The sequence below is a fragment of the Crinia signifera genome, chromosome 1 (genome assembly GCF_055691185.1).
Source record: "Crinia signifera chromosome 1, ASM5569118v1, whole genome shotgun sequence".
NCBI lineage: Eukaryota > Metazoa > Chordata > Amphibia > Anura > Myobatrachidae > Crinia > Crinia signifera.
Genome location: NC_139217.1, coordinates 312,765,207 through 312,790,505, shown reverse-complemented (window position 1 = coordinate 312,790,505; position 25,299 = coordinate 312,765,207). Strand labels below are relative to the sequence as shown.

Genomic DNA, 25,299 nt, shown 5'->3' with positions numbered 1-25,299 from the left:
CTTTTTTGTTTTTGTTTTATAATGTTTCAGCTCATCCACCATACACCATGTGCTTTAGAGTGAAATTCTACCCTCATGAACCTTTGAAGATTAAAGAAGAGCTCACCAGGTATTTTATATGTGTATGTGTGTAGTTTGGTGTACGGCAAGGAGCCAAGTCATTCTGTCAGTGGTGTCATTTCCAATCCAGTCACTCCTTGTAAAAACATCAACTGAACCATTTGTGCAAGTCCATAGGCTGAAATCTTCTATATGATCTGTGTCCATTGTAAACCGGATGTCTGCTGTTCTGTCTTGTATCTGTCTAATATCCCATTAGCAGTTTCTGTATGCACGCCTGTACTCTAGAAGAAATGAATACAGTACTCATGGAGTAAGCCTTTTAGGGGGTATTCAGTACTGTTGGAAAAATCAGCACTTTTTTACGATTTTTGGTAAAATTAACTTTCGACCTATTCAATCCAAGTGCCAATTTTCAACTGTTGGAACAATCATTACAGTTGAAAAACACCTGGATCAGCGCATTCCTGGCTGATCTTGACATTTTTAACTATTTTCTGTGGATGCCGATTTGACTTTGAACCTGCATTGGCCAAAAAAGGCACATTAAATAGGTATGTCTGCATTCAAAAGGTATGTGCAGATTGTCTGCGCTGAACAGGATTGTCTGGATTTTTTGACTAGCCGAAAAATCCGGACAGCATTGAATACTCCCTATGTGTTTGTGGTCCCAAAACGGCAACAAATATTCCTTTTAAGTCTATCAGTTACAATGGTAGAACAAGTAAAGCAAGACAAAAAAACATCACCTTTATTTCTCAAAAGATTAAATACATACATTCAATTGATTAAATGTAATAATTTACAAAATGGGTAGAATACAGTAAGGAGAGCAGAGAAAAGTGGCAGAGGCTCGTTTTGTTAACTTTGGTTTGTTTCCCCTAAAAAAGTTTGCATCTCCCTGTTTCTCCATCCTTTATAAAGTAAAAAATACTCATATTGGGGACACACATGTTTTCAGCATTAGTTGTCCCACTGTAATAATGTCCACACATTTCTCACTTAACGTAATGGTCTGAGGCCAGGTACACACTACAATGATATTGCATGCCAGCAGAAGATAATCAGTAATGATGCCATGCTGCTAAATGTAGCATGGCATCACAGGCATCCTCTAATGACCAGCACACCCACACTCTCCTCCCTGTGCACCCAACAGTTGCATAACAATGGTAAAGAAGACCCCGCGATGGCTTGGGCGAGCTAGCGGCAGCGGGATCTACAGGGCACAGCTGAAAATACCTGAGCTGCTGTGCACGGTACAGTGATGAGCAGCTCAGTTAAAGGGGAGGTGGGGGCTCCCACCCACAGCGCTGACAGCCTGACTCCATTAATTTAACAATCTGGCATCACTGCATAGCAGGTGGAGATGTGGGGTCGCATCACCATGGTTTAATGTGACTGAGTAATGACGTCACAACACGGCCATGCAATGCAACTATACCCGCTATGCACAGTGCCACCCAGGAGGCACTGCTGCCAATATCTTGTATGAATGGACCTCTCAATGCGGGCTGGCATCTCTCCATACCAGAGTTGGGTCCATGTCACTCCTGTCACCAAATGTACCCTGTGTGTGGTGTGTGATATGAGGGAGGAAGGAGGAGCACTCTGTAGTATGTATACATGTCTGCAAATGTATTAATTTATGTGTATGTATGACTGTATGTTTGTATATTTGTGTGTGTATGTCACTTTATGTATTTATCGTGTGTATGTATGTAAAAAATATAGTTTTTTTGCACAATATAATGTATTTTCTCACTCTGTAGATATGCTTGTTTTGATAAAAGGGCTGAGATAGTCCTGAAACATCGACTATGCTATGCATGTCATTGTTGTAATTTTGGAGATGGTAGCTCCCCGCTGTCTCTGTCCCTGTGTCCACGCCGTCTTTATCCCCGCCGTCTCTGTCCCTACATCCCCGTCGTCACTGTCCCTTCATCCCTGTCCCCACAGTCCCTATTTGTGAATTTTTGCACAATCCATGTGGCATAATGTGAATTTTAGTGTGTGTGTGTGTGTGGGGGCAGAGACTTTTTGGCATGGGGCTGCTAAAATTTGAAGTTACAACACTACTGACGCCCAGTGCTACCTGGAAGAGCGGATTCTAGGAGTGCTGTTAGAAAGGAACCCCCTGGACAACAAGCATGTAAGTGCCCTTGGCAATAAGCATGCAAACCCCCCTCCCCCTGACAACGACCATATAACTCCCCCCTGGCAAAGAACATATAACTCCCCCTGGCAATGAGCATCTAAACCCCTCCCCCCCGGCAATGGGCATGTAACTCCTCCGGCAACGAGCATATAATGAGCATGTAACTTCCCCCTGGCAATGAGCATGTGCGGCTACCTTGCTCCTGGCCGGTCCTAGCCCTCCAGCATTGTGGGTACGTCATGCACACAAGGCGCCACACAGCCCTGCACCAGCGGACCCACTCGCACTGCAAGTGCACTTTGCCAAACTGCCAGCTCTACAACAGCAAGGAGAGACCACCGTCACAACACCGTCCAGCCTGAGCTCAGCAGCCACAACCTACATATTGCCACCTGCTTTCCTGCCTGCTTGGTGCAGGAATGACTTTACTCCATCCCTTTGGCCTCCCCTTTGCAAACTTGTAGCTAACTAACCATGTGCTGAACTATTATCTTTGTTTTTGTGGAGGACTTATGTGCTGTATTGTATGTGGGGTAGGGGCCCTATGGGCTGTATCATTATCTGTGTGGGGGACAACCTGTGTTCTGTATTATAAGTGGGGGCCCTATGTGCAGTATAATTATCTGTTGGGGGGGACCTATGTGCTGTATTATCTGGGGAGGTGGCTATTTGCTGCTATATTCTCTAAAGAGCCTATTTTCTGTCTATTACTATCTGTAAGGGGACCTACGCTATGTGCTCTATTATTGGGTGGGAGGCTTATGTGCTGTATTAGTAATTGAGGGTATGTGCTATATTCATTTCTGGGGGACAGGGGTTCGGCCCACTGTATTGCCCCTGCAATTTCGGCCCTGTCTCCACACATGTTACCGTGCCCAGTGTGATGCGATGGTGCCATATTGTGTATAGTGTTGTGTATAGTGAAAGGGCCATTACAGTGTTTAATGTAATACGTTGCATAGCTGTTTGATGTACGGGGAATTATGTTGCATAGCGTTTAGTTTCAGTGGCATTACGGTGTGGTGTATAGTGTAACTGGGATTGCATTGTGTGGCGTATAGTGTAAGTGGTATTACTGCACCGGGCATATAGTGTAAGGGCCATTACAGTGGGGCATATAGCATAAGGTGTATTGCAGTGTGTGAAGTATAGTTAAGTGGCATTACGGTTTGTAGTGTATAGTGTAAGGTGCATTACGGTGTGTGCCGTATAGTGCAAGGTGCATTACGGTGTGTGGCGCGCAGTGTAAGTGGCATTATGGTGTGGGGCATATAGTGTAAGATGCATGACGGTGTGGTGTATAGTTTAAGGGCCAATATGGCGTGGAATATAGTGAAGGGTGCATTACTGTGTGTGGCAGAATGTCTAATGGCCATCACGGTGTGGAGTGTAATGTGCAATGACCATCACGGTATAAGTGTAGTGCAGAGCAGTGGCACCACACCTGCCACTCACACCCCCGCAGTATTTCCCCACCCACCCCTCCTAGACAAACCATATCTCACAGTTCACAGGTTAAGGGGGCACAGCCCCTTATGATGGTGTGAAGAGCGCCCGTAGGGCGCGATGAATCACCTACTTATGTGTAATGAGCATTACGGTGAGGCCTTATGTGTAAAGGGCATTATAGTGTAAATGTTTGCATTGCGCACTGTCTCTATTTATACAGTGGTTTGTGTTGGGGGGGGGGGGGGGGGGTATGATCCATTCTGGATCCAATATACATATATAAGTCACCTTCTATTAGTTTGCATTGATGCCCATTATGTAGTGATAGACACGCCCCTCCAATGGTGCACCCCCTAATAAAATGGGCTGTGCACACCCATTTATGGCATGTTACATGTTCCCATCACGCCACTGCATCCTGCTGTGTGAACATACTGTACTATATGTCAGCCTGCTCTCAGGTATATTGCCCAGAAACACATTGTTCTGATGTGTACCTGGTCTTACTGTGTCATGTAAGGGGCAGGTGGCTTATTCCTCCACGATTATCTGTATAGTTTGGCAGGGGAAGGGTGGATCCTCTTCTTACCACAGCGGGGATGGTCACAAATCAGGGGGAGAGATAATGACAGATATATCAGTGCTTCTCCAGTACAGAGTGCTAGCATGTCACCAGCTGCTGGCCTCTCTCATTGGCTCAGTCAATTGTGGGAAAATACACTTGCGATATTAAACCCCCTCATTGGCTGTCACTTCAGACAGCTACCCAAGTGACTCCAGGAAAGTCTCTCCATCCGGTCAGTATTCCAATTTTATAGCATCCTAAGGGGTTAGGCTCAGGGGTTAGGGGAAGGCGGATTAAAGTAGGAGGAGGTATCTATGGAAAAGGGGATATGGGATAGAGCAAGAGGAGGCAAGGGCAGAGAGGAAGGAGACAGGAGGTAGCAAGAGGAGGCGGGGAATAACACTGTCTGAGTGGAAAGTTCAGCTGGTATTATTATATCTTTACACTACCTGTCCGGGACTGCTAATACTGGACTAAAAGTAGCCATCAACCTTCCATGGTTAGAATCCATTGATGGTTGCTTGTTGAAGGTAGATGTATGTAACATTGATGGAGGAGATATAGGTAGATTCCTAGTTTGTCTGTTGTACTCTATGGGTGTAACTGTGCATTGCTTGTTTAGCTCTTAAATCCATCCTCCCCACTTCCATTTGGTTTACTAGAGTAGGTTTTAGTTCCTGGTTGTTTTGTAGTTTTGTACAGTGAAACTGTATTTGGTGTGTATACATAAATATGCAGGAGATAATCCTCTGTAAGGAAGATATGACTTTTGTCCTGTGCAAAAAAGGGCTGTTTAACAAGGACATCGGTGGTACAAGTAACGCTGGCTGTACTTCACTCGCCATCTCATGCTGGCAATAGCGGGAGATTTCCTTATTATTCATATAAAGCAATTTTTCAACCATGAAATATATTATCATTAATGTCATTAAGGACATTAAATGTATCAAATGAAAGTAACAAAATGTAATGCTGAAATAAGCCGGCAAACTGATATAACATATGCATGGTCAATGTAACATAGGTACTGCTTTCCTAGCATGGCGCCCACAATCTAGATTGTATGTGTGGGGCTTATATCTCGTGCATCTCGTGCATCTTATGTGTTTGTGCGGCATAAGATGCATGAGATGATGCAATCAACGCGATCGACAAGATTTTTACATTGGAATCAATGTAAAAAGCCCCCAAAACCCGAATTTTAATTGCTAACCCCCCCTCATGGGTGAAATGGCCACCCCATTGTTAATGCCACCCCACTATTGACGCCAACCTGAAGCGTTACAAGCGCAGCGAGCCCGCGAGGGGTGGCGGTACGCGTCCTCCGACCTTTTCATACCCCCACTATCCACGTCGGCATGGATTTGATTTTATATAGTGTGGCAAGCACAGCAAACCACCGAGCCCGAAGCGTGGCGAGCGCAGCAAGCCCCGCGAGGGGACGCAAAATACATGTAAAGTAGTCCACGTCCCCTCACAGGGCTCGCTGCGCTCGCCACGCTTCGGGCTCGGTGGCTCGCTGCGCTCGCCACACTATATAAAATCAACTCCACGCCAACGTGGATAGTGGGGGTATGAAAAGGTCGGAGGACGCGTACCGCCGCCCCTCGCGGGCTCGCTGCACTCGCCACGCTTCGGGTTGGCGTTGATAGTGCTGGTGGCGTTAAAAATGGTTATTGGGGGCTCACGATTTTTTATCTCATGGATCTTATGCATCTCATGCATCTTATGGATGCATAAGATCCATGAGATTAAAAAATCGGGTCCATCGCGTTGATTGTATGCCTTAAGTACTTTAAACTTAAGGCATACAATCAATGAGACGGGCGCCATGCTAGGAAAGCAGTACCATAACATATGCATAGTCACTACTAATTGCTTCTGCAATTAGTAGTGACTAGCCAATGCTGGCACCTGTCATCATAATCAACGTGTATTTGTACTAACCCTGCAAGTTATATTAATACTACCAGTTACTTGTGAGCGTTCATGCTGGTTTTCCTCAATTGGCAAGTACTAGTACACACCTTCCCTCCTTTGTTCCATTGATCCAAGCGCAAGTAGGTGCTAGTACTGTACAGTACCAAGTCTCCATGCAGACATAGGTGTACAGCCCTTTTTATTTATTTATTATTTATTAAGTTTCTTATATAGCGCATACATATTCCACAGCGCTTTACAGAGAATATTTGAACATTCACATCAGTCCCTGCCCCAGTGGAGCTTACAATCTATATTCCCTACCACTTGTACATGCACACACAAACATTCTAGGGTTAATTTTGTTGGGAGCCAATTAACCTACCTGTATATTTTCAGGTTGTGGGAGGAAACCAGAGTACCCAAAGTAAACCCACGCAAGCACGGGGAGAATATACAAACTCCGCACAGTTAGGGCAGTGGTGGGAATCTAACCCATGACCTCAGTGCTGTGAGGCAGTAATGCTAACCATTACACCGTCCGTACTGCCCGTACTTTTAGTGGGCATGTGCAGCACAAACTTGCATGTTTTGTAGCAAGCTCAGCATTAGCCTCAATATGTAAAAAATATGCAATATGTAAATGATAAGCATATGTTTTTTTTTCTTAAAAGAATTCTAATAATCTGAAGAATTGATGTTGCTTGTGGCTGTATGCCCATTACTCTGGAACCACATTTGATTATGCTCTGAGAGCAGGAAATGATAGGATAAAAATGAACTACATGGTCTTTAGTGTTTATTTTAATCTAATGATGTTCAGAAATAGAACACAGGAACACAGTTTGTCCTTGTAGATGTGAATGTTATTCCATGATGGAAAATTGCAATTGTGGCATGGAGAAACCCTTGTATACTTGTAATAAAATCATCGCATATGCAACTTGTTTTGGTTTATGGTGCCATCTTCAACAATAAAGTATAACATAAAGTAATTAATTATACAGTATATAAAGCAAAGTGTGGCAATCAAACAACGGCATACCTCCCAACTGTCCTACTTATCGCGGGAACGTTTCGTTTTTCTGTGGGGATGTTCCTGCGTCTCTCCCGCGGCGGGAGCAGTTGGGAGTCCCCCCTTGTCATCCGTGAAAAGACGTGTCTATCCATTGCAGCCAAAGGGGCTGGGGGCATAGCCAGCAGCTCATGGAGCTGCTAGGCATGCCCCCAAAGCAACGAAAACGGGGGGCTTGGCCTCCCGGCAGCACCGCAAGTACAGGCGATGCCTCCTTTTAATAGGCCATGCCCCCCAAAATTTGGCACGCGCCTGCGGTTTTGCGCACGGTCCCGCATCGCTAAAGGCCCAACCAGTCACTTTTTGGGGATTGTCTCCACTGGTAGGCCCTCTATCACTCGTTTCACCCCTTTGGGGGGGGGGGGGGGGGGGGAGGGGGATTTATGACAGTGTCTAGAAGAGTTATATTGGCAAAACAAAATTATTAAAACATTTCTAGGAGATACCTGCTATGGTTCCACGGCCTAGTCAGAATTAAGATAGTGCTACAATGAACGTAGGAAAGTAGAGTGGAATTCAGCAAGCCAATATAACAAGTAAAAAGTCACGAATTACTTTTCCTGCTGCCTTAGGAAAGTCACACTATTAAGCGCTAGCTGCGACTAAACTATATTTTATTCAGGCTTTTTCGATGTGAATGACAGTGCCAGCATGACTCTACAAGGACATTTGTGCAAAATGTTGCTTTTCATAACAAAAAGAGCACATAACGAAAGAAAGAAACTATGGGTCATTCTGTAACAGTAAAAACTAACATTACATAGAGAGCGTGGATGGCAGCAACATGAGTGACGGCGATGTTGTGTGCAGGAGCCCTAGTGCTATTATTAAGCGTGCTAAAGGATGACTTGTTTCTCCATAATACGCTTTTGTTGAAGCAAAAGCAATTTCTAAGCGTACAATGCCGAAGTAACAATGCTATTAGTCTGCCACCTGCTCATCAAATTTTCACACTGGAAATTTGTTTTACATTTTTAGATCTTTGACTTGTCAAAATGTAATTTTATGTTGAAGTTGAAAACACCCAATAAAACATAGTTGTTATGCCAAGCGTTGCCACTGTACCATTTGTCATTCTTACGCTTAGGTGTGTTATAGGAATAGCAAACTATCATAGATTAGGAAGCAGAATTTTAGTTTTTGAGTTATGGTAGTGTATTTTAAAGCATGTTTATTCATATTCAAGACCGGTCCCCAAGGCACAGTAACAGTTCAGGTTTTAAGGATAGCCATATTTGAGCACAGATGTCTTAGTACCTCAGTCACTTTTATTTACCCATCTGTGCTTAAAACCTGCACTGTAAGTATGAAATACTGTATTATGGGCACATTTATATAATTCTGCAATGAACTTACATATGGGGTGGAATTTAATAGGATGAGAGATTCAGAAAGTGAGAGATTTGTTAAGAAATAAAAAAAAAAAAATTAAAGTGGCAATTATTTACACTGCAAATCCCCCCCCCCCAAAAAAAAAATGACTGGTTCTGTGGAAGCCGCCGAGGGTAACCAAAAGGTGCGGAAACGCGTTAACCAAGAGATTCAATTACTGCACCATCCATTTTTTATATACCTCCTTGTCGTCAGAAGTGCTTCAGAAATAGCTGCAATACATATTGAATAAGCACCAGCAGCTGGGAGAGAACAGGGACATCTAACAAGTGCAGGTATTTCTACACCCCCCCCCCCCCCCCAAAAAAAAAAAAAGTCTGACCAGACATGGACTATTATATATGAAGTGGTACTTGAAAGGACTGTACTAACACTGACTTTTTAACAAACATCAAAAACTACTAGCAAAGGACTTCTAATACGACAGACCCCAGGGTTATTAATCCACATACACTAATAATATTAGGACCCTTTATGTTAAATGTTGTTTGTCCATGTCCAGTGCTGAGTGCACCGTCTAATTATATAATATTTTTATTATTGCAAATGTTTTATGCTAACACTGGAAGTGAATGATATTTAAACCCATTAACATAATTAATGTGTAAATCTGTCTAGCGCACTTTTCCTATTCTTTTTTTTGTTTACACTGCAAAACCAGTTTTATTTTGAAGTATAAATGATTGCCGCTTTAAAAAAAACTGGAAATTTCTTACCAAATCTCTCACTTCCTGAATCTCTCATCCTATAAAATGTCCCCCTTCTTTTCTTAAACATCAAAACATCACAGGGAAAATTTTTAAGTAAAAACTGTACGGTCCAGTTCTCCTGAAATACAAATACAGTCCCATTTTGAAATGATGTGAATCCGGCTTGGATCTGTTGTCAGTTCGGAACACGAATTAAAATTCCAAACTTGGCTGGCACCAAAAAATGTTGGTGAAATTGTCAGTGAACTATGTTGCGGTCTTACAACATTTTAAATTGACATTTTTGCATTGACTTTAAGGTGTTTTCCAGGTGAACAGGGCATATAATATAAAAATGGTACAGTACTGTACAGTAGTATAGTCAAAAGTGACACAGTACTGTAAAGTAGTACAATTAGGCAAAAGTGGTACAGTACCGTACAGCAGTTTAAGTAGGCAAAATGGAATCTGGAGAAAATCTCTTTCAGGGCTTTAATATTTGTCAAAACAGTAATAATTTCACTATATTCATGTATTTATTTGACTAAATAAATTACATCATACAGGCCCTTATTCTAATTCGGACGGTACGGCCCGCGTGCGGCCGTACCGCCGATGTTTTTACTCTGCACATGCGCAGAGGTGAATCTGCGCATGTGCAGCCCCCTTCGCCGCAGACGTATTTCGTCCGCCGCAAAGGGGGCGTATAGGGGCGTGAGAGGCATCATGCCCTCATTTCCCTATGTGTACGCCCCGCGTTTCATGGGCGTTCCCATGCAAACGCGGGGCGTATGCATGGTAATGAGGCCATGACGCAACTCATGGGGGCGGAAAGCTGACGTCGCCGGATGTCAGCTTTCAGCCCCCATACAAGCTACCACACGGACGATTGTCCGTGTGGTCTCAGCTTGCGGGAGCTGCCGCGGCGTGCGGACCTGCCTTCGATGGTCGACGACCATCGAATGCAGGGGGCAGCTCCCACCATGGTGGAGGCGTACGCCTCCACCATTTTTATGCGGATCGCCAGCCGTCCGTGTACGGACGGCCGTGGCGATCCGTAGGGTGGGCGGGGATTGGTTTGTGCGGCCGGAGCCCCGTGTGCGGCTCTGGCCGCACCAACCAGAATAAGGGCCCAAGTCTGAAATTTCAGAGTTCATTGCAAAATGAGAATGATGAATATTATTATAATATGAATTATTATTATTATTATTATTATATGAATTATATTATGAATATTTCTAATATGTTTTATTTTTTTATCACATTAAATGCAGAATTGGTTTATTGCTCTGTTGTTTCTGTGATATGTCCGCTTACACTTAAGCCCCCCATACACGGCCCGTTAATAGGATCCGTTGTGTGCTTAAACAGCACACATCGGATCGGATCGCATCCCTAGTGCATGCAGTGTGTATGCACTGCGATCCGATCCGATGTGTACCTAGTACAAAAAGTATGTGCAGCACATACTTTTTGTACCGTACTGTGTGATGCGCGGGAGCGCGCATCGCATAGTACAGAACGGAGCCGTACACAACGGACCGTGTATGGGCTCCTTTACTGTAATTCTGATATTGTCAAGTGTCACTGTTACTTTCTATGAATATTCCCTGTACAGTAGTGCGGACACATGTGGCGCCAGAAAAATTAGATAATTATAACAATTAAACAAAACATCGACTACATGACTACATGACAATGTCTTAGATAATTAGCAAACTTAATAAACATTACTTATTTTGATGCATCTGCATTTTGTGACTCAGCTGGTCAAATACATTTTATCTAGAGTGCAATTAGTAAGGTCTGCTGAATATAATGGGAGAAAATGTACATATTTTATTTAAAATAATGCTGCAAATGTAAATCTTACTTTTTTTTTTATTTCATTAGTCAGTACTACTATTATTAAATGTTACAATTTAGTATGTGGTGGCGAGCTGATTGTTTTGGTGTAAAAAAAAAAGAATTTAAAAGTTCATTGGTTTTCACAGTAGAACTATAAGTCTCAGAAGGCCTCCCCCGCATGCTGGTAATTGGAGAACCACAAGACCCAGTATGCAGGGCATTAATGGACCCGTTTAGACATGTAGTTCTATTGTGAAAACATTGTAAAAAAAAAAAGAGACACAGGGCCAGATGTACTAAGCTTGAAAAGTGATAAAATAGAGAGTGATAAACAACCAGCCAATCAGCTCCTAACTGTAACATCATAGGCTGTGTTTGAAAAATGATAGGTAGGAGCTGATTGGTTGGAGGTTTATCACTCTCCATTTTATCACTTTTCAAGGCTTAGTGTATCTCGCCCACAGACACAGAAAAGCAATTAAAGAGAACAAAAATCCGCACACACTTTACTAAATCATACATTCACGTACTAAAAACACAAATGGCTGAACAATCGGACATTACCGCTACTAAAAGATCACCAAAAAAAGCAAGTGATTTCTGACTTCAGTCAGTCATTACATCCTCATGTATGAGGCCCTATTTGCATCACACCAGCTTTGACAGAATTAGTTTTTTATATGGTCACCTTTTAATTAAATAAATTGATTTTATGTATCAGTCAACCTTTATACATAAATGTATTTATTTGATTATTCCAAATTGAGCGCTGCTACCCCCCATTTCTCTTTGTTTTACAAATATGTTTGTTATAACCTTTTAGAGAATAAATAATAATCTTTCCAGAATGCTATCTGTATTCTCTGTGTTGTTGGCATAGAACTTAATGCGAAGCTGCAAATAATCACATTTACAGCTCAAGTTGGATTAGCGTTGTGAAAAGCGGCCGTCATGTGGAATTTATCTAGGCAGCAGAAGTGCTCGGAATTCATGACTGCTATCAACTGTACGGAGGATATTTTTACATTTGAACTTACGTATCAGGAATACAACTTAGCACTCTATCATTTGAATGTATTTGGTCCAGAGACAGGACGAGTTTATCAGTACCAGCAGTAACCTTTTGCATGGTGGCAAGATTTGTATTGATTACCAGGGCTAGAAATAGTGTATGTTTTCTGCTTGCATTAGTTTCATGTGTGAATGTTCCTGTGTATTGTTTTACAGGTTGAGTGTCCCTTATCCAAAATGCTTGGGACCAGAAGAAATTAGCATAATGGATTATTCTGTATTTCAGAATATTTTTATATTTCAATGATGTATCTTGAGGTATCTTGCATTTATGTTGTACAAAACAGTTGACATACACACAAATATATTTTATATGTGCATAAAACAACAAGCATTTAGGTCGCATTACCTAAGGTAGACATGCAGGGAGGTCGACATGGGTTAGGTCGACAGGTTCATTAGGTCGACAGGGTCATTAGGTCGACAAGAATAAGGTCGACAGGGTCATTAGGTCGACATGTTTTTTTTTTATTGTTTTCTGAGCAAAAATGTGCCGACAGACATGTCCTAGAATCCACTAGGTTTGGTGGGAGAATAAAATAGTGTGCCCGAAGCATGGCGAGCATAGCGAGCCATGCGAGGGAATGCTGGGCTACGTTTCGGTCTCCATGTCGACACGACATGTGCCGACAGCCGGTATTTCATGCCCTACCATCCACTAAGGTGTGTTGGGAAAACATAATAGTGTGCAGAGTGTGGAGCATGGCGAGCGCAACGAGCCATGCGAGGGGACGCTGTGTTATGTTTTAGTGTTTATGTTGATTGTGTTGACATTCCGGAAAAACATGTAGACTTTTTCAATGTCGACCTTACCCACGTCGAACTAATGACCCTGTCAACCTTACCCATGTCGTCCTAATAACCCTGTCGACCTAAAGTCATGTCTACCTTCCTGCATGTCCACCTTAACTCATGTCGACCTAAATGCATATTGATCTAATGGTGTCGACCTAATGCTTGTCCACCATAATGCTGGTGACCTAATGATCTATACCCATCCTGTATTGCAGGGGTGGCTAAACCTGTCCTCAAGATCTACCAACGGTGCATGTTTTCCAGGCAACCTGTAGTAGGAATGAATGCAGCATGTTTTAAAATGTGACAGTTAGTAATGACTGCAGGTGTACACCAGCTAGGTAACCTGGAATACGTGGACCGTTGGTAGATCTCGAGGACTGGTTTGGCCACCCCTGCTGTATTGTCTTTTGACTTATCAGCAACATTTACAAATTCATCTGCTTCATGACAGGATATTCCATGGAGATACAGCAGGGTCATTATATATTTAGCATTCCATTAAATATATAGCATATACTAATTAGGCATAGTTATTTATATGCATACCACATACATACATACATGCATACATACAGATGGAGCGCCTCTCATTCAGCGCCAGCTCTCACCAGATTTCCAGCGCTGGTGAGAGCTGGCGGAGAGGCACTCCTTCTGACAGGGACGCGCGGCATCTCCTGCTTCTGATGTGCGCCGGACGCGAGGGGTTGCTAGGCAGATGCCGGCAGATGGAGTTCCCGGCCGGTTGCTTAGCAACCGCAGACGCCGGGCAGTTCATCTTAGGAGTCCTGGCTGTTCCTTAGCAACCAAGACGCCAGGAGGTTGGCGCTCTCACGCAGCTGTTCATTCAGGGAGAAGGGGCTTGGTTTCACCAGCGCTCCCTGATAGGATGAGGGTTTATTTTTAAGGAGTCTGGGCCTTCTCCTAGATGCCGGTGATAGACCTCTGTTCCTGCTTGCAGGGTTGGCTGCAGGAGTCTATAGAAGTGCTCTCCTTTGCTGAAGCTTGGCTACTTATGTACGCCCCGAGACGACCACCTCTCATATCCTTCCTGGTGCCGTGAGTTGCCCTGAGTCTTGTAGCATTATTTATCGGTCATTTGCCCTAGTGGAGGTGGGGCATTGTTCCTCCATTTGTGTTTGTTGGGGTGGTTACCCAGTGCAGTTGTGCGGTGCGCAACTTCGCTGGTTTGCAACGAGGTCACAGAGCATTATTGCGACAAGGGTCGTTGGTTTGTGTTGCAATGAAGTCGCAGTATTTTCTTTATATCTTTCTTGTCACATCTATATTATCTGTCATCCTAGGTCTGTGTCAAGATAGGTACTTATACGTTTAGAGTTCCCGTTACACCGTTATTTAATCTGGGTTTCCATCGTAGTCAGATTTCCTCTTGGACCTATCTCTGGCAGTTGCCACAGGTTTGTAACCACATAACACCTGGCTGCACCGGAGCTAGGGCGGGCTTAACTCGCCCTTTCAAACGTGGCAACTACAGGCGAAGCCTAGCATCCTGCAGTCTGTGGTCACCAGTCAGAGAATGCCAATAGAGTCAGCATAGGGTATAGCTGCACCGCTCAGCCTGGGTGGCTTTCGGGATCCTGAGTTACTCCCTGGATCGTAACACACTGAGGGGCTATCCATACATAGTACATAAATACATATATATATATAGGGTCGAATTAAGATCAGTGGAGGCTCTAGATACCCTGGACCCTCACTGACACCAAACTCCTTGCATTTACCTCCTCCCAATTACACAGCAGCATGTACCCATCTGAGCTCCTGGTACAGATAGCAGGTAACCAGCAACAGCAGCAACACAGACCCCGGACTGTTCCTGCTCATTTTGTAGTGCCCCCCCCAGGAAGAGAAGCCCTCTAGAGCCAGCTGGAAGTGGAGGACACCCAGGGAAACATCACCCTCTCTGTGATCCCAGAAAGCAGGCAGCTTCCAGCCCCCTCTGCAGATGACACCTCTGGCTCCCACAGGGGGGCTAGAGAAGCGGCAGTGCAGGCTGCTGTGTGGCTGCTCACTGGCAGGGGGAGTGCGGAGGAAGTCAGGATTAGACATGCAGGTATGAGCGACTCCTCTTATAATAGTGGCGGCAGCCGGATGTGCAGCAGGGAAGATGAATAGCTGCTCCGTAATAAAGGAGAAGCTACAGTATATGGGGCCCCCTAATGTGGGAGGGGGCAGGATGGCTGCCCCTATATCCTCTCCCTTAATCCAGCCGTGCGTACATACATATATACATTCCATTTTCTCCTGCACAACACAAAAAATATAGGTACAAGCCAATCACAATATGTATGTTCAGTCCACGAGCACAGATACAAATGTCAATTGTGTTTAAAAAATCTCTGACGTTAAAGGTGCATACACACTGTACCATTTTACCAATTTCGTTGAAAGACATTGATGACCAATTTCTCTTGAACCATGTCCTGGACGAAAGATGTTGACGAAAGACGAACAATCTACAGTCTATAGGCTCTTTTTGAAAGATATCCAAATTGAGCTGCATGCACAGTTGATGAACAACTGGCAGGTATGTGCATCATCATTCGTCATTCGTTGCATAAACACCAAAAAATATTTTGACCATTGTGGTACAGAAGGGCCAAAAAACTGGTCAAAAAATTGTACAGTGTGTATGCACCTTTAGACATATAGGCCCAATTACCTAACCTTCATGCTCTGACCCAAACTTTATTTCTACAGTATTTCGTGTTCCAGATTGTTTGATTGCATTTCATATTTATTTTATTTTTAACTTTTCTACCTTTTTATTTAAAAAAATAATAATTTCTCTTCTAAATGTAGTTTATTTCAAAGAAAATGAAAAGATGCCTATACAATTTTCAAAACATTTAAATTTAAAATGTAATTATTATATAATGTGTAATGTAAATCAATCTGTTGAATATTGGTATAGTTGAAAGGCACATTTTAATGTGGTAGATGCACAAACATATCCTTCTACTTGGCGCTACATCACAGCAGGGACAGGAACAGCAGCTGCAAACAAGGGCTTCTGCCAACTGTAAATAATACAACAAAAGTAAAGAGAAAATAGCAGCACTAATATGTTGTCTGTGGCAGACTGGCGAAAAGTGATATAACACAAAACAGCACGTTTTATGCAAATGAACCAATGTAAAATAGGTCATTAAGAACTTCAAATAATACAAATATTATTATATAATAAACACCAATGCCCACTAATCTGAATAAAAACATGTATATCAGGGTATTACATACTTGCTTACTTTGAATTTGACCTTTACGGGAGAAGCCCGGAGAAGCAACATGTCAGGGGGGTGGGGGCAAGGCTGACATCACTTGGCCCCGCCCCCCATGCCAGAAAACGCTGTGATTCGCGGGCTGTGGGGAGGGGCTTAAATGATGCGAAATGCTGCTATTTTAGCCCAACCCCCTCTCAGTGGACCCGCGATTTGCGGTACTTAAACCAGCGGGGAAGGGCGGAGCAAGGGCTATGACCACAAAGCGGGAGACTTGCCCGCCTTCCTGGGGGGCCGGGAGGCGGACACGATTTTTGGGAGGCTCCTGGCCATTCCGGGAGGGTAGGCAAGCCTGGGGTATTAACCCCTTGAGTGGTGGGTTTTGCTGGGGCAGGACAAACCTACCAGGGCAGGTTTGTCCTGCCCCAGCAAAACCCACCACAGGAATTGTTAAGCCCCCCTCCCTCACCTCTGCTCCGGCGTTAGTACGCCGGAGCTGCCGCTGCTGCCTTAGCCGGCCGCCTGTCACATTCAGCGGTGACGTCGGCGGAAGGCTGGGAGATGATTGCGGCGGCTCTGGAGGACTCGGGTGCCTGAGCGCTCCCGAGTCCCCCCAAGCCGCGCTGACCATACCCGAGCCTGCCGCCGACGTCACTGTAAAATGAGTGACGGGCGGCTCACTGGCTGGCGGGCGGGTCAGGGGAGCTCCGGCGTACCGATTGCCGGCGCAAAGTTGATGGGGGGGACACAAGGTTTGTGGCGGGGGGTGGGCACTAGAGGTGCTGCGCCAGTGGTGCACACCTGGACACCACTGGCGCACACCTATTGTATCTTAGTGGTACGCCCGGAGATTTTCCGGGAAAGCCCGCTGCGGCAACGCAGCTGAGCCCGGAAAATCTCTGTGCATACCACTCAAGGGGTTCATTTATTGAATATAAATGTTTCAAAAACGGAAATTCCTTATAGATTATTATTTACCAACAGCTATTTTACATAATGCACATGTACAAATGCATGTAATAGTAAAGCGTAATGTAAAGTAGAAGTGACCAGGTTATACCTCACAAGGGGCCAGATGTACTAAGCTTCAAAAAGTGATAAAATGGAGAGTGATAAACAACCTGCCAATCAGCTCGTATCTGTCACAGGCTGGGTTGGAAAAGTAAGAGATACAGTAGGAGCTGATTGGCTGGTTGTTAATCACTCTTCATTTTATGACTTTTGAAGCTTGATACATCTGGCCCAAGGTCATTCTGTAAAAAAGGTTAAACCAGGCATGCCCAAAGTCCGGCTTGCGGGCCAATTGCGGCCCATGATGTCACTTTACATGGCCCGCCCTCCAGCCAGAAGCAGGCGGAGCATTAGAAGCAGGGTGCACAGCGCACACAGCGTGGGACTGCAGAGGTGAGCGCGCATTACCTTGTGTGACTGTGCAGGGTGTCGGCTGCCACTGTAAGTCTGTGTCCAACCCTTTACCCTGCCCCTTCCCCTGCCCGCGTTCCGCTCCATCCTCTGACTGGATACTCTCCCCCTGCGGCCTGCCGCGATCAAAGTGTGCCGGGAGGGAGAGAGGGGAGGGGGGTGGGGTATGGCAGCATGCAGATCAGATTTAGCAGAGGAGGGTGACAGAGGGAGCAGGGAGCTCAGGCATCTGTCTGCTCTACAGTATACCAGGAGGGAGGTGGGGGGGGGGGGGTGTCAGCAGCACCATGCAGAGCAGCAGACTCAGCAGAAGAGGGTGACGGAGGGAGCTCAGGCATCTGTCTCCTCTCCTTGTTGTGCCTGCTTGGCCTCCCCACCCTCTGGCTTACAGAGGTGGCCATTCAGAGAAGGAGGGTCAGGCAGGGCAATATACTGTGAAAGGAGCAAGCTGGGGGAAATAGAGTAGGGGACATACAGAGAAGGAGGAAGCAGGCTGGGGGAAGTACACTGAATGGGGGCAGAGTGGGGGACATACAGAGAAGGGGGGAGCAGGCTAGGGGAAATACACTGAATGGAGGCAGAGTGGGGGACATACAGAGAATGGGGGAGCAGGCTGGGGGAAATGCACTGAATGGGGGCAGAGTGGGAGACATACAGAGAAGGGTGGGAGCAGGCTGGTGGAAATACACTCAGTGGGGCAGAGTGGGGGACATACCGAGAATGGGAAAGCAGGCAGAGGGAAATACACTGAATGGGGGCAGAGTGGGGGACATACAGAGAAGGGGTGAGCAGGCTGGGGGAAATACACTGAATGGGGCAGAGTGGGGGACATACAGAGAAGGGGGGAGCAGGCTGGGGGTAATACACTGAATGGGGGCAGAGTGGGGGACATACAGAGAAGGGGGGAGCAGGCTGGTGGAAATACACTCAATGGGGCAGATTGGGGGACATACCAAAAATGGGGGAGCAGGCTGGGGGAAATACACTGAATGGGGGCAGAGTGGGGGACATACAGAGAAGGGGGGAGCAGGCTGGGGGAAAATACACTCAATGGGGCAGATTGGGGGACATACCAAAAATGGGGGAGCAGGCTGGGGGAAATACACTGAATGGGGGAAGAGTGGGGGACATACAGAGAAGGGGGGAGCAGGCTGCTGGAAATACACTGAATGGGGGCAGAGTGGGGACATACAGAGAAGGGGGGAATCTTCTCATGTGATTCATGGTTCAGGCTGAATGGTGGGCCCCCACACATTTTCACCTCACTAAATCTGGCCCTCTTTGCAAAAAGACACCCCTGAGTTAAACTACCCAGAAACTGGAACATATTTCTGAAATTAGGATTGTTCTGCTTATGGGGGTTACTCACACCTGATCACACAGCTGCTAATTTGCAGAGCCCTGATCAAATAGCCGCCCAGCCAGTGTGAAATAAAGCCATGTGCAAGTATGCAAACCCTCTGATAAAATGGTATAAATGGACTGAGTATTGGCTTTCCCGGAAGCCGACACCAAACCCTAGAATCCAACCTTCATCAACACAACCTCTAGACTTGTCCAATTACATTGGAAGCTGATTAGCTCAGACCCTCTATTTTACTATCCAAACCCTGTGACTCCTATTGATCGGTGAACCCCCTTACAGAACCAATCTCCTATGAAGCATGTAACTGATAAGAGTCGCCTCTCTATACCCATATAACCTATGATTACAAATGTCTGGAGTATCCCACCACCCCCTCCCCTTCCATATTTTGTATGTCTTTTTATTTTTCCCTTTCTTTCTTTCAGTTTCAGTTTTTGTTTTATTAACATGTATACTGTTCGATGCTATCAATGTGTTTATACTTTATTGAAAACTCAATAAAAATTCAAAAAAAATAAAAAAAAAGATAACGATTGCTACTCGGTGAATCATGGCGATAAAAACCTTGAAATGTATTCGCCATCTGGTCATTGAATAGGGTGATTCACCGTTTTAGTCAAAAAAATCACCTTACAGCACGAAAATAGCACAAAATCGCCATAAAACATGGCGAATCAGCCTCATTGAATACTGCCCTATGTCTGGACACACCTGCGTTTTCCCTGACACTCAGAAAACGCCCAGTTACTGCCCCTAAACACCGTCTTCATGTCAGTCACCTTATGTAAGGCCAGCAATAAATAAAAGTAGCCGGGTTTTATAGCAGGATGGCTTTGCACATGTGTACTACGAACCATACGCATGTGCAATGTTTTGATTTTTGCCCAGCCTTCAAATTCACAGCCGTGCGATACCCATTTGATAAAAAAATACGGCTAGGACCTGGTGTCTGGCAAATTTACAATCACCCGAATTCTTAGGATTTGCCATTTTTATGAATAGCAAGTTTATACGAATTTGGATGTACAAATGAGTACACCATCTACAGAACACGGACTTGTGACCATAGTGTTCTATGGTGGTCAGCAAATTTACTATCATTCATATAGCTGAATTAATCCGTGAATTCAGCTCTAAAAACAAATGAAAAGTAGACCTTTTCCTGGCGTGTTTGGCTGAAGCCTGTGCAGATCTGTCAGATCCGTGCAGACATGTCTGTGTAAAAATAAGTAAAATAAATAAATTTTAAAAACTGCATGCGGTCCCCCCCCCCCCCCCCCCGCCCAGCAATATCCAGCCCAGGGCTTGTTGAGCCGGTCCTGGTTGCAGAAATACAGGGGGAAATAACTGGGGTCCCCCTGCAATTCTATAACCAGCACCATGGGGGACAAAAGGAGTAGGATTCCCCTGTATTTCGGCAACCAGCTTTGGGCTCAAACAGCCTGCGATGTCATGCTACAGCTGGGGCACACTTTTTTACATAAGATCCCGCGACCAAAACATCACGCTGGCTGGTCAGCCTGGGCCTGGTCCTTGGGGGTGTGGGGACCCCCCAATAAAGGTAATTCGGCAGCCAAATAAGAATGACGTCACAATCGGAGAATACGGATGCTTAGCAAATTATCCATATATTTAGGGCCGTTCACAGACAATCCCGTTCGTACACGATCGTACAGGGATAGGCCATGTTCAGCCGATCTTAGTAAAATTTGCCCTCTGTTATTCAGGGTGTTATTCAATTGTTATATCGCGCCCGAGCTCCTGTCTAAAATTAAGGGATATCGTAGGGTGATATACAATTGATACATTTTTGGGCGCTTATAGCGCTTATTATGGTCAGGATTAGCAATACCTTTGTGCTTATCAGCTCACCACCCCTGGGGATAGTGAGCTGAAATGCTGGTGAAAAACAATTGAATACCGACGTATACAATTGTAAATGCTACTCCGAATCATAAACCAGACCAGGTTTTTTTTTAACAAGAACTGTTGTTGTAGAAGGGCTGACCTCATTCCTACTAGCACCATGTTGTTGATGGATAACTCGCTGTCTGTACTACAGTAATAAGAATGGTAATCAAATTGCATTGCTATAATTTATGTAATCTATATTAATAGAATTGTGCACTAGCTCTGATTTTTATAGAGGAATGAGGTTAAAATAAAGAAATTAACATGCGTATTCGATATTTAAGAATCAGTGAATAATTTATTTATTTATTTTTTATTTATACTAAGGTATTATGTGTTAATTAATTATGCAGCATCCAAAGTCCACATTTGTCTAAAAATATTATTCACGCCAATAGAGTATTAATATAATATGCTATTGTCCTGTGTGCACGATGACTACCTCTAGAAGCTTATAAACCAATGACATTTATTTTGTTTTGTTTTAGCTACTGTAATTACATGGTGATTATTTTAAGCCTTTCATTTACTAATTGTGTATAGTGTGTGGGAGCAGTAGAACAGAAGTTAGGTAAAGTAACTTGTTGGACTGAAATTTATACTGTGAAAGTGTTTTTTTCTTCCTTTCACTTATCACTAAATCATGTTGTAATGTGGTAAAAAGCAAACATTACATGCAGTGGCGGCTCTTACCTCTGTGGAGGTAAATGCAGTGCCAGCCCCCTCAGCTGCCGCCGCTGATGGTCCCCACCATTGCCTGCTGGTCCCCTTTGCCAGTCCCGACCCCCCCACCCCCCTGGACCGGTGCAAGCTCAGCAGCTTCTTCGGTACTGCGCTGGCTCCTTGTGGTGAATTCAATTTTCACTATTAGCCGAAAGGGAACAGTGAATGCCTGTGTCCCCGGGAGCCCTCCTTCTCCCCCACAAATTCTGGGGCAGGCAGGGAGGCTTACATCTCCCTGCCTGCCGCTGTCCCCCGGCTCCCTGCGGCGTTTGCCGCAGGGGCTAAAAATCGCTGTCAGGGGCAGCGTGCCCCTGCGGCGTTGAATAGGGTGACAGGGAACCCTGTGAATGTGCAATGAACCTAAACAGGATTCGCTGCACATAGCGTAATTTGTCATTGAATACTGCCCATTGTCTAATTAACTACAAATAAACAGGCATTAGGGGATAACGGAACTGTTCAAATTAATAAGGGGGCAGGTCTGAATGTAATATGTCTTGTGCATTAAGAAGGAGCAATCAAGTATATTAACATGCACTGCATTATTATCTCTGTTGTAAATGACAGCCATTGTTAAGACTGTAGACTTATCCTCAATGCCTCATTTATTAGTCCTGTCTAATATATATGACTCGCTATGTACTTTAGTGAGCCCCAACATTTAAGATGTTTTATTTTCTTTATAGGTATCTTTTGTATTTACAAATAAAGAGGGATATTTTCCACGGACGACTGCTCTGCTCTTTTGCTGATGCTGCTTTCCTGGGTGCATGCATTGTGCAAGGTTAGTATGTGTTCTTGTTATGCTCCTTATTATCTACCAAAATAAACTGGTTTCTACACAGCGAAACAATTCCTCATTTTATTTTTCACATTAATATATGAACTGTGAACAGGAGCTTAATATATATATATACAGGTTGAGTATCCCTTATCCAAAATACTCGGGACTAGAAGCATTTTTAATATTTTTATATTTTGAGTGAGGTACATTGCATGTATGTTGTCTCAGACAGATGGAGCGCCTCTCCGCCAGGGCCTGCATGATCCCCTCCCTCCGGCGTCCAGCAGAGAGGGGATCCTGCGGGCGCTGTGTGAGAGGCGCTCACTAGGCTTGCCAGGGACAGTACGGTGACTAGCTGCCTGACGGGAACACTATGCTGACAACGTAGCGTAGCCGGGCATCGTGATATTACACTAGTACCAACTTTTGTCCATATAGGGGATTATTCTAGTTCATCCAGTCGCACGGGGGACCAATGTTTTGCGCAGATGCAAATGCGGCATGGCAAATTACATGTTCGCCGTCCCGCTCGCACCTAGCAGTACAGTGGGGGAGGGGGGGGGGAGGTGGCGGGGTGCGCAGTCCATAAGAATGCTCAGCGTTTCATGGGCGTTCTCATGAAAACACTGGGTGTTCCCATGGTAATCACCCTGTGACGCGTGGGGGTGGGGGGCAGTTATGTAAGCGGATGTTAGCTGCCTGTGCTATGTGAGGGGGTAAGTATTTTTTGCTAAGTCCTACCACAGGAAAAACCTGTGTTTTGGGGATTATTCTGCCTGAAAGTTGTACAGTATTATTAAATAAAACATTTCATGTAGAAGTTTTACTTATTTGTTTTGCAGCTGAAATTGGAGATTATGATCCTGATGAACATCCTGAAAATTACATCTGCGACTTCAAGATATTCCCGAAACAATCACAGAAACTGGAAAGAAAAATTGTTGACATTCATAAAAGTGAACTCAGGTATCATTCCATTTATGGTCTGGTTCTCGTTTAGGGTCATGAACTACAGGGTGCTTAGTTGCAGCTCCTCCCCATGTATATCATACTGCACCAACTCTGCTTTCAGTACAGCAATAAAGGCCCCACCTGAGTGGGCATCAAGACTCATGTAGGGGCCACCAATGCACTGTTTCACTGCTTTACACAAGAAAGGACCAGGCAAGCTAGGTACATGGGTATGATGGGGATATTTTCTAAAACATAGGGTTATATTAACAAAGATGCATTTTTATTAGAAGTGGAGATGTTTGCCATAGTTTACCTATTTTCCGTTTGCCATATAAGATACGTATTACAAGTTAAAAGCCCAACTAAATTAGGGATGGCCATCGGCCATTGCTGATTTGAAATCAATGATGGGTTTTTTTTGGCCAATGTCGAATACTTTTGCCATTGATGGGGGAGAACCAGATAATTTTCCCCCATTGATCGCCCCCAAAGTTCCGGGACATTGAACATAGCTCTGCCCCCAGACACCCATGAGGCCCGCCCCCACCTTCTGATTGGCCTACAGGCCAGTCAGTCAAAGAAAATGGATGACCAACAATAGGTAAAACTATCAATGGTCATCCATCACATAGTGTATTACTATTGATGGCTCGTTGCAGTATTGCCATTGATGGCGACTACACCGATGGCCATCCCTAGTCCAAATGAATGCTTCTGCAATGTACTTTCACTTTTGAAAAAGTTTTTACTTTAATTTAAGCTGTGCCAGTTTTTAGCCCACAAACTCTGCACCCCACCCCCAGTCCCTATCTGCTCCTACCCCTAATCTCTGTCTTCATGGCTCCCTCTCTCCATATCTGTAAAGTTTGAAACAGATCAGTGTCCCTGCAAAAATTGCTTGCACTTTCTGTTATGACATCATTTAACACACAGAGGAGTCATTTGGGTTGTCAGGTGGCCTCTAGTGGTCAGTGGTGGTCCTTCACCTCATAGCGGTGAGGCGTAGCTAACCATTTATATATATATATATACAGTGGTCAAAGTGGAAATTTTGAAGTGGGGGTATGGAAATTTTGAAGTGGGGGTATGGAAAAGTAAAGAGTGAATATAGTGCGCACCTTCGGACACCCCCCTGTCCATCAACGTCCCCTGCCAGACTGCCCCGTTGTACAGGGGTATTACAAAAGCACAATATGTGCTGCTGAGTGATCAGAGAGCATCCTGAGGGGGAAAAAAAACTTTTTTTTTTATCTTCAGATTAAAGTGGGGGTATGCCATACCCCCGTATACCGCCCCACTTCGACCACTGTATATATATATATATATATATATATATATATATATATATACACCACACACAAAATATCTTGTACTAGTTAAAATCCTGTGGCCAAATAACGGTGTCCCTATCTACTCCTACCGCTATCACAGCTCCCTCTCTCCAAATTGATTTCAGTTTGTTTGTGTGTGTGTATATGTATATATATATATATATATATATATATACATACATACACACACACACACATACACACACACAGTCACGTGGTCACCATAATATACCAAGTGTACTTAATAATAACTATACATGTGGACCGGAATATATAAAAGCGTGCTAATGAAGTAGGGCATCCATGCAGTAGACCACCTAGAAGAGGATGCACAAAAAATGTGAAAAACTAAACCGGACCAGCAGGCACAGAGTTGATAATGCAAATAGAATAATGAATTAGTGTTTTAATGAAAATATATGGCTGGCATAATAAAAAAGTGTCAGAATATGGGCTAGTGCTAGTTAATTAAAACAGTGAGAAAATACTGATATTGAAATATATGTAAAACAATGAAAAGAGGAATGGGAATATATAAAGGAAA

At 44.3% G+C, this 25,299-nt stretch overlaps 1 protein-coding gene across 2 annotated transcripts in view; it reads left to right on the top strand.

Moving 5' to 3' along the window:
- FRMD3 (FERM domain containing 3) overlaps positions 1-25,299 on the top strand; it is a 182,251-nt gene that overhangs the window by 110,024 nt on the left and 46,928 nt on the right. The window contains exons 4-6 of one of the 2 annotated variants that reach the window (XM_083186217.1): positions 31-109; positions 22,373-22,470; positions 23,313-23,436. In XM_083186217.1, the coding sequence (XP_083042343.1) occupies positions 31-109; positions 22,373-22,470; positions 23,313-23,436 (301 nt within the window). The remainder of the gene's footprint in view (positions 1-30; positions 110-22,372; positions 22,471-23,312; positions 23,437-25,299) is intronic. The other variant, XM_083186223.1, reaches the window with a different exon arrangement.